The following is an 11,045-nucleotide window of genomic DNA, read 5'->3' on the forward strand; positions in this document are numbered from 1 at the left end:
TGTCCAACTGTCTATAACTTTATCGGACATTTCCATTTTTTTCCGGTCAACTAATAATGTAATGGATAAATAACGATAACACTCACCTAATATTTTCATCTTTTATTTCCAAATATTTCTCTGGTACGTTTCACATGCTCCTGTTTTCCGTGGGTGTTGAGGAGCATCAGATTGTTTAATCTGTGTTCCGACAGCCGATTCCGGCTGGCTATGTGAATCCTCTTTTGAAGACTGAAACCATGCAAGGGTTTTGAAATCAGGGAAACATCCCTCATATTCACGTGCTATTGTTTTGCGTGTTTGCTCCAAAGTCATAGAGCCAAAGCGGGTCACGGTACTCTTAAAGTGTGGGAAATCCCTCTGCATTCTCTCGCGGTCAATCATTGGTTGAATAACTGTGACGTCACCTGCCGTCTGGCCAATCCCTGGGCAGAAGTGGTCTAACAGGACGGTCATGGAATCCCCTCCATGTTGAGATAGTTCCTCTTTACTAGGGTATTTTGAGGGATTGAATATGTTGTCTAAGCTTGACAAAACACTCAAACTGTCCTCTGAAAACCTATTTCTCAGTGACATGCATAATTCTGCTAAGAACTCGCTTCAAGATTTCTTGAAAGCAGTGATTGACCTGTCATCAGCGTACTGTAAAGTCAAACCCCTAAATACCTTACCAGTGCTAATATCAGTTGCGTTGTGAAGAAAAAATTGTTCACTTGGGCCAGGGTTTCCGTTTAAACCTTGAAGTGCATCAGAAGTGGAATTCACTATATGCGTGACCATGCTGAGATTTAGAGAGTCTTTCTGAAAGACTGACTAATTTGTCCATGTAATAAAGGATATCTGACAGTGTGTACGCCATTGCAACAAATTCATAGGTTTTGATTTTTTTATAATGTTTTTCTCGACAGGGTTGTTTCGTTCACTGGGCTCCTCCTCTATCTATATCACAAGTGTCGGACAATTATTTTTTCGTTGATTCAATCGCTCGCCCTACCGACAACCATCGAACGCTACATGGTTGCTTGACACTGGAGAACTCACACTCTTCCAAAACTTCAGACAGTTCGCACAGTCTATTGCACCGAATTGCTGAATATTCATAAAGTTTATGTATCTCATTCAAGGTTTTTCTATAGTCTGCGACAACTTTAGTTGTTTTGGCCGCATCTGCCGATTCAAGTGCCACTCGATGTGCTATGCAATGCACATGAATCAGATACGGGCAGTCAGATGTTTGTAGCCTAACACCAACCCCTGTCCGGCAGCCTGTCATCACACTGGCTCCATCGGAACCAAACCCAGCAATGTGATTTAACTCAATATTCCATTGTGGAAGCACTTCTTTATTTTTCTCCGTTACACATTCTGATGTGCCATTGTGTACACTGAAACAATGTTTCCGTCGTTCCCTTGATTTTCTATCCTCACGAATATAATGAGTTTTTATTCCCATAGGTACATTCACGGTTTCATCCACGATTAAGCCAACAAACTTGCTTTTTTCAATTTTCAACTTAATATATTCGATTGTGCTTGCAACTAGGGCATGTTCCATTTCTTCATGGGAATGTGAATGACTGTACACGACACCTTTAAGTAAACTTGAACAACCATTCTTCTGCTGAAGTGCAATCAATTTTGAGAATTTAACAGTAGGAATATTTTCGTGCGCCATAAAAAGTACAGTGTTCATTTATGCAAGTAAACTTTCATTGTTTTTCTCCTTGGCAGTTTCAGTGTGAGCAACCATGGCAGTTTTTTTATACAGAAGGTTAACAGCTTCTCAATGATCGTCTAGTGCTGATTTTCTGAAATTGGTACTGCCTTCCGTAAATTTATTTTTCACTTTTGCTGCCACGCATATTTTACAAAACATTTTTCCATCCTCAAAACTGAGCAAGGGTACTACCTTTCCCCCCGAAATAGCTTGAAAGATTCGTCTGCTTCATTTTTGTTCAAAGTATCGCTGGCGGGGCACGTGTTTGAAATCAGAAGGGATCGGTAAATATCAAGCGTTTCCGCACATAGTTAAAATAACCACTGGAACCGAGATATGTAAAACCAACCTCAAATTTCCGAATGCTGTAATGCCTCACGAGCGCTGAACGTTACGCTGCATTCTATTTTAAGCAAACTGGGGTTTTCCAACCCTTTTTTAGAAAAGCTACACTCGGCACATCGTTACGATCAAACATTAGTTTAATAATTTAATGATTTGGTAAATTTTTTTTAAGTTGATAACTTGATATTTTATGGGACATTTTAATGGAAACACTGGTAAAGATTCACAATAGAGGTTTCTAGTACAATGCAATCTGAGTCAAATCTAAAGTAATGGGTCACAAATATAACATCAACTCACCACACTTTTTCAGTGAGAAACCGTTCTACTAAATCTTTAAATGTAGGACCCGTGAAGGTCCCGGGGTAGAATAGGCCTTCATCAACCCATGCTTACCATAAAAGGCGACTCAGCTTGTCGTAAGAGGCGACTAACGGGACGGGTGGTCAGGCTCGTTGACTTGGTTGACGCATGTCATCGGTTCCCAATTGCGCAGATTGATGCTCATGTTGTTGATCACTGGATTGTCTGGTCCAGACTCGATTATTTACAGACCACCGCCATATAGCTGTAATATTGCTGAAACTAACTGAACTCACTCACTCACTTTAAATGTAGGTTGAAAGTTTATGAAAAGGTGGAAGTCCATGTGTGTGTGCGTGCATGCATGTCAACACAACAACCAGCCTTATAGATATATACATATACAATCACTGGTTCTTGAGCATTCCAGCAAAGTATTGAAGCTTTACGATCGGCTAGTCAAAACACAGCAAAGGAAGTTAACTAACTCGAAAGCGCTACCTTAAATGCGTGTTGCTAGAACACTATTACTGATGATATAAAATGTGAATGACTATCACTCACAACTCTAAACACTGTGACCCAATAATAATCATAACTTAATCAATAGCAATACAAATAACAAGATAAAGTGATGGAAGTGGAGAAATTACGCTACGCAGTGGCAAACAAATCACCACCCCTGTCTACAACACCTAGCCAGTCATGTGACTGCTCAAACAGATCACAGGAGTCCACAAACGACACCTGCAGCTAGGGTCCTGGCGGAGAACAACTATTAGAGCATCATAAATCAACGTTAAGTAGTACTCAAACCCATACCACATGTCTAACTCGTGATCAGCAATGGTGATACTAATTTGAGTTGTGTAAATCATATGACTGCATTGCATTCATACATACATGGCCCAATAATACAGCAGATTTCATGGATCTGTTCCCAGGTTTCACCTCTTTTTCAGTGTGTGAGGGAGCGCAGGCAGAGGGTGGGGCAAAACAGTAGGGGACTGGCAGTGTATATTAGACAGACCATCGCTGCATGCTTCTCTCCTAAGCATGATGACTGGACCGATTGCATCTTCACAAGCGATATCATGAATTCACAAACCAACAAATGACCCATGACAGTCCCGGGGTAGAATAGGCCTTCAGCAACCCATGCTTACCATAGATGGCAACAATGCTTGATGTGTTTCGTTTCTGGAGCACATCTCTAACACTTTGTAATATCTGTCAGCAAAACTTGGTAGAAATGTATGGCAGATCCCAAAGTGGTGCCTTCTGGTATTTATAGGTTTTGGTGATTTATTGTTTTCTCCGTTTCCTTAAAAACGTTTCAGACTTAGTCTCAAAATGGAGGGATTCGCTTCGTTTCCTTAGCACGATTAAAACAATGTTCAATATTTTTCTGCAGAACTTGGTAGATATGTGTGGCAGACCCCGGTGCCTTTTCCTATTTACAGGGTTTTTTTTATTTATTTTCTCAGTTTCCATGTACACATTTCGGACTTTCTCTCAAAAGTGAGAGGTGTGTTTCGTTACCGGAGCAGAACTCAAGTGCTTCTTATCTCTCAGTAAAATTTGGTAGATATGCGTGGCAGACCCCAGAGTGGTGCCCTTTGTTATTTACAAAGTTTGGGCTTTTCTATTTTTCCCCGGTTTCCATGGAAACAATTCAGACTTAGTCTCTAAAGGGAGGGATTGGCTTCGTTTCTAGAGCAACTCAAAAATCCAGTCTGAGTAAACTTCATCTCAGTGTTTTTCGTTACACCCCACCACTGAGTCTAACAAAACCTAGTAGAAGGTCGCGTCAGGTAATCTTTGAGCAACCAATGACAGTCCAATCAAATGCGAGACAGTTAAATAGATTTAACCAATCAGACAACGGCTACTATTTAGGGATCGGAGGGACTTTCAAAATATTCAGATCACTGGCACAGATCTCTCCACAAACATCTCCACAAAATCAGCATATAACACAGTTATTTGACCTGCAGTATATACACTTTGGGGTTTCTGTAGACATGGTTACCATTAGCTAATATTTCCGCAAGATAACATCCTTGAATATTGTCAAAAACACTGTTTTCAGCGACTGTTTACTTACGGTTATCATGGCAGTACGTACGCTGTGTGCATCACCCAGAAGCGATCGTACGCTAAATAGCATTCGGAATCGTTCGGGTACGAACCTTTCCGAGATAAAAAGGTCATAAGGGGTGTGCGAATGTGCACTTTTGCGATTTGGTAAGCTGTGTTCTGATTGGTCAGTCTCAAAGGTTACCTGACGCGACCTCCCATAAGGTTTTGTTAGACTCAGTGGTGGAGTGTAACGAAAAGTACTGAGGATAAGTTTACTTAGACTGCTCGAAAACCATTTGACATCTTTCAACAGATCTTGGCAGATATGAGACAGATCTTGAAGTGGTGCCTTTTGCTGTTTACTGATATATGGCATTTATATTTTTATGATTTCCATGGAAACGATTCAAAGGTATCTAAAAAAACATCAAGTAACCGTCAGATGAGTTGTCCTTTCAAATATGAGGGGGCGGGAGGATATGTCATCTTCTGATTCTTGTTTGAAGGTGTCAATGTCAAGGATATGAACTGTGAATTCTACAGTGAAACATTCAACATGGGACCCTCCGTTAGTGCAGTCATTAATGATGTCACTGTCAGGATTATGAACAACAGACATTTAGCATTTTCTTTACATTTTAGTTGACTGATGATTAATCCTCATAATGTGTTAAACAATGTGGTGCACAGTCAGAACTCATTCAGTACGATCACGATAAACCTGACTGCCTTATTTGACCCAGAAATTGAAGCAACTGTATCGTTGCGATATTGTTATGAGAGTGTTTCCTGTAATTCATATTATTATTTATGAAGTTATAATCATTGGGTCACAGTGTTTAGAGTTTTGACTCATAGTTGTTGTTGGTCACATTTCATGGTAATAGTATTTTAAGGCATGCAGGAAAGCCTGAGATAATATGTGTATTTGCTAATTTTACTCAATAAAAATCTCATTTACTCAGTTATGAATTTTGAGTGCTAAAAAGGCATAAAAATCACTTAAAACCCAGGTCTATAATACCTCGCGCACTTAACTCAGTTAACTAAATTGAGTTGTGTATGATTCGTCATGCTCTACAACAGCATTAGCAAATGGTAGGCAGTGTCTATATAAATATACTGTTATAGCCATAGCCACTGTCCAGAGTTTACTATAATAGTCACATTACTTCCATGTTGAGTATTTAGAAATGACTGACACCTATTTTGCAGTATAACAATTATTGACAACTTTCAGTCTACTGAAAAGAATTTATATGTGTAGGAGAGTTAGTTACCCAATAAGGATAAGAAATTTTGTGTAAAAGTACTCAATTCTTTAAACTAGTGGGAGTATACAAAATGCTAGTTACTCACCCAAAAATGAATATATGCATACCAACATGGGAGTAATTACCCAATTTGCTTGGAAAATTATCTGGAACTCTGCACGCCTTTTAAGGTAGCGCTTTAGAGATGCCCCCTGTTTACGTGTTTTGACTGTTAAACACAATGCCGATCACGAAGCTTCAATACATCGCTGGAATGCTCAAAAATCACTGTATCTAAATCTGTCTGCCTCTTCATTGCTGCGAAAGATTTAGTAGAACTGTTTCACACTGAAAACCAAGACTTTGGTGAGTTGATATTATATTTCTGACCCATTACCTAAGACTCGTCTCAACTGCATTGTACTAGAAATGTCTATTGTGAATGGCTTTATCTTGCTCTTGTCTGCTCCATACATAATAATGAATAATTTAGTCTTGTCAGTGTTATCTTTTTCTGCTTCATAGGGGATTTCTTGTACCTTATGTCACGGCAATTTATTAACCATAACAAAACTGCCATTTTCTTGGTAGGGCACAGGGCATATACAAATGTCCCTACAAAACATTTACTGAAGACATCTAACAAATCTATATAGTTTTACTATGAAAAAATATTTCGGAATTTCATGAAGATAAGTACTATCATGTTTTTCACCAAAACATCTGAAACCTCTATTCATTTGGATACAAGGAAGCAAAAGCATAGCAAAATAATGTCTTGCTGCCTTGAAACATACCATACCAAAACTTTCTGCAAATGACCTTATAGTTGTCGCAAGATTATTTTTAATGAAGTAAGTTTTGATTCCTGCAAGATGCAATGGTGGCAGGGGTCATACTAGTTTCAAAATATTCCAGAAGTTACTGTAAAGATGAGTATTTTGATGTATATATGATTAGACATGACATTGCATTGAAATAAGCTTTCAAGAGATGAATTTTTATCCCCCTGGCATATAATGTGGGGGGAATATGGTCGACACGTCGTCCATTCGTCCACCTGTCCGTAATCATTTTGTTTCCGGAGTATAACTCAAAAAACGTTCAATATTTTTAGACCAAAATTGATAGATATGATAATCTGAACCTATAGTTGTGCCTTTCGCTATTTACAGATTTTTGACATTTTTATTTTTTCTTTTTTTTCCATGGAACATTTTGGTGTTAGTCTAATGGTGGGGTGAGCTTCGTTTCCGGAGCAGAACTCAAAAACTTAATATCTGTCAGTAAAACTTGGTAGATATGTGTTGCAGACCCCAAAGTGGTGCCTTTTGCTATGTGCAGGTTCTGTTGATTTACCATTTTCCCAGATTCTACAGAAAGGATTCTGACTTGATATCAAAATGGGGGGATGGGCTTTGTTTCTGGAGCATAACTCGAAAATGTTCACCCAAACCTGGCAGATATGTGAGGCAGGCCATGTGGTGCCTTTTGCTATTTACAAAGTTTTGGCATTTCTATTTTTCCTGGTTTCCATGGACTTAGTCTCAAAAGGTTGTGATTGACTTCGTTTCCAGAGCACAACTCGAAAACCATTTGATATCTTTCAACAGATCATGGCAGATATATGAGACAGACCTTGAAGTGGTGCCTTATGCTGTTTACAGATATATGGCATTTATATTTTTCATGATTTCCTTGGAAACGATTCAAACAGTCTAAAACAGTATCAAGTAACCATCAGATGATTTGTCCTATGAAATATCTGGGGGCCATGGGGACATGTCATCTTCTGATGACTCTTCTTTTGACATAATTTGCATGTGTAAACAGCCAATGCGGGGCATGGTATTTCCACTTTCCCAATGTTTTCACATGCTGTAGTAATAGAGACCCTGCAGTGATATTGATTCCAAGTATATGAAAGGTACACTACAAACACATGGACAAATTTTTTGTATTTATCGTATGTTGTGAGCAAACTTTTTTGTTCCTTTCAGTTGTGTCAAATCTGATGACTCACTTGAGGCAGACATCATTATCCAGTGAGAAGGACATTAAAAATTTGGCCAACAGATACGGAGTGTAAGGACAAATTAGTCCTGCAGACAAGCATTTCATCTCAACCATGAATACTTAGAGCTTGGAACCATTCAGCTTCAGTTTCAGAATTTCTTAGTTCAAGATTGTATATGTGAAATAGTTACAAATTGGTTTCATCTATTTCTTGATTTTAATCATCAATTGTTCTAATAAATATGTGAATATGTCTTTGCAATCTTTATAAGACGTCAGTGAGATATCCCTAAAATGGTATTATACAGTCTTCAATAATAAGTTTTGAACAACTGGGCACTGGTTAACCAGCTGTTAAGTACATTTAAGCAACTGTTAACTAATAACACAGGGTTATCTTGTTCAAAACTGTTAGCTTTTAACATGTTGTTAACGTCATGTTAATTAACACACCTGAAAACTGCCGCAAACTTTTTAACTTTGAGGGTAACTTGCGGATGGCTTTCATCGCTTCAGTGTATCATAGTGTGGTCTTCCAGTCGGATAAAGAGTTACAACTTAAACTGTAGCTATATACTTCATAGGAACTAAAATACATGTTGTACAAGTACATGATGCTTACTTTTCATCTTTTAACCCTATACCCACGTACATGATATTGAATAAGGCAAAATGTAACATATACGAATGATTACATTATGATGCTGAAAGTGGCAGGATAATCTCTTATTCTACCAAACTTCACCTCAATGAAATTGCCAAATATGTACAACAATGTTGTCATGACATCGCTACGGTTGACCCATTTCTTAAAAAAATGGCAGCTAACATGGGTTTCGCGAGGGCCCCTGTCAAGATAAATTACTCATAGTACTGTTCGTTACACTCGTCTACTACCTAGTGACCAGTTATCGCCAATACCTGACTATAATGCTTGCACAGACAACTTGACTTATACTTCCATAGCTGATTCTATTTTTACTAATCATTTCAATAATGGGCCTTAGTTTCTTTATCATCCTTTGAATGACTTTTTTTTAAAGCAAATCAGACCCGTGAAGGTCCTTGGGTAGAATAGGCCTTCAGCAACCCATGCTTGCCATAAAAGGCGAGTGTGCTTGTCCTAAGAGGCAACCAACATAATCGGGTGGTCTGGCTTGCTGACTTAGTTGACATGTCATCGGTTCCCAATTGCACAGATCGATGCTCATGTTCTTGATTACTGGATTGGCTTGTCCAGACTCAATTATTTACAGACCGCCGCCTTATAGCCGCCTTTCAAATTGGTATCTCCTTTATCAAGGAGGTCAATGTCTTCCATGTAGAGGAGTCGAGTAAGAGTTGTTGGGGGATCTGTGCTGTGGAGGTCCAGGATGGTAGCCCTCCTCCCTATTGAACAGAGCTCAAAGGATTTAAAGACAGATAAAAAAAGCAAAGGACTCAAGGAGTCCCTCTGAAAAATTCCCCATCTGATAGGAATACATTCCAAAGTCTGCACCTGCCCTTGCCTGTCCGTCCATAATCATTTTGTTTCCGGAGCATAACTCAAAAACTGCTCAATATATTTAGACCAAACTTGATACTTATAATAATCTCAACCTACAGTTGTACCTTTTGCTATTTACAGATTTTTGGCATTCTTGGCATTATTTTTTATCCCCCCGGCATGTAATGCGGGGGCATATTGTCGACGCCTCGTCTATCCGTCCCCCATCCGTCCATAATCATTGTGTTTCCAGAGTATAACTCAGAAACCGTTCAATATTTTTGGACCAAACTTGATAGATATAGTAATCTCAACCTATGGTTGTGCCTTTTGCTATTTACAGATTTTTGGAATTTATTTTTTTTTTCTTTTTTCATGGAACATTTTGGTGGTAGTCTAATGGTGGGGTGGGCTTCGTTTCCGGAGCATAACTCGAAAAACATGCAATATTTTTCTGCAAAACTTGGTAGATATATCAATCAGAACCTATAGTGGTGCCTTTTGGTATTTACAGGTTTTTGTGATTTATTTTTTTCTCGGTTTCCATGGAAATGTTTCAGACATAGTCTCAATGGAAACTTTTTAGACCTAGTCTGAAAAGTGAGAGGTGTTACATTTCCAGAGCAGAACTCAAAAACTTCTTAATATCTGTTAGTAAAACTTGGCAGATATGTGTGGCAGACTCCGAAGTGGTGCCTTTTGCTCTCTACAGGTTTTTGTGATGCATTATTCTCTCGGTTTTCATGGAAACCTATCGTGGTGCCTTTTGCTATGTACAGGATCTTGTGATTTATTATTTTCTCAGTTTCAATGGAAACGTTTTGGACCTAGTCTGAAAAGTGGGAGGTGTTAGATTTCCAGAGCAGAACTCAAAAACTTCTTAATATCTGTTAGTAAAACTTTGTAGATATGTGTTGCAGACCCCAAAGAGGTGTCTTTTGGTTTTTAAAGGTTTTTGTGATGTATTTTCTTGGTTTCCATGGAAACGTTTCGGGCTTTGTCTCAAAATGGAGGGATGGGCTTCGTTCCCAGAGCACAACTTGAAAACCATTTGATATCTTTCAACAGATCTTGGCAGATATATGAGACAGATTTTGAAATTGTGACTTTGCTGATTACAGACATATGGGATTTATAATTTTCATGGGGTGGGGGGGAAGAAGTGTTGTGCAACCTTTGCAGATCACATGTGTCTACAAGAGTGAAGTAATGTTGTTTTGAAGTAGGAAAACGTTTGCTATACCAGTTCCGAAGGCTATCATCCCCTGGTGCTGTGCAAGATTTGGATTTTTTTATAACTTACTTCAGGCAATCGGGTGAGATGTAGTAGCTAAACAACCCAGTTAATTTCTCATACATTGCATGATCATAATCACTGACCCATGGTTATGATCGCCTGGTACAGACCACAACTGTTACCGGAACTTCATTTGGCATCCATGGAAGGTTGTTTATAATGTTCACCACAACTGTTTTCAGTTGCCTGTCTGTAAACCTGTTTTTCATTATTGTTAAAAGGTTTATTCAGTTTGATAAATCTATTTCTCTTTTTCCCATTTTTTCTTTCTCTCAGTCCAAACCTTTAATTTTGCCTTACAGAATTGACAGTTTGGAGAAGAACCTTTTCGTTTGCTCTCTTGTTTCTCCAAATTACCTTTTGTTGTTTAGACATAGGATTCCATCATGATCTTTAACTTCAGGCACAACTCTACCCAGGAAATGCATTTTCTTGATACTGTTGGTTTTACTTGAAACCATTTTTTCTTTGGTGTAGTGTTCTTAGTTATAAGATGTTTCTTTGGAAACTGTGTGACGTTCCTTCAAGGTTCGAGTGGCAGCATAG

General features: G+C 38.6%; 1 protein-coding gene across 3 annotated transcripts in view; it reads left to right on the forward strand.

The window, feature by feature from the left end:
* Window positions 1-7,971, forward strand: part of LOC137296914 (RNA polymerase II-associated protein 3-like) — a 166,732-nt gene extending 158,761 nt beyond the window's left edge. For all 3 annotated transcript variants that reach the window (XM_067828813.1, XM_067828811.1, XM_067828812.1), the window contains exon 10: window positions 7,701-7,971. In XM_067828813.1, the coding sequence (XP_067684914.1) occupies window positions 7,701-7,789 (89 nt within the window). In that variant the 3' untranslated portion in view covers window positions 7,790-7,971. The remainder of the gene's footprint in view (window positions 1-7,700) is intronic.
* Window positions 7,972-11,045: the final 3,074 nt, after the last annotated feature.

This window comes from Haliotis asinina, chromosome 9 (genome assembly GCF_037392515.1).
Source record: "Haliotis asinina isolate JCU_RB_2024 chromosome 9, JCU_Hal_asi_v2, whole genome shotgun sequence".
Taxonomy (NCBI): Eukaryota; Metazoa; Mollusca; class Gastropoda; order Lepetellida; family Haliotidae; genus Haliotis; species Haliotis asinina.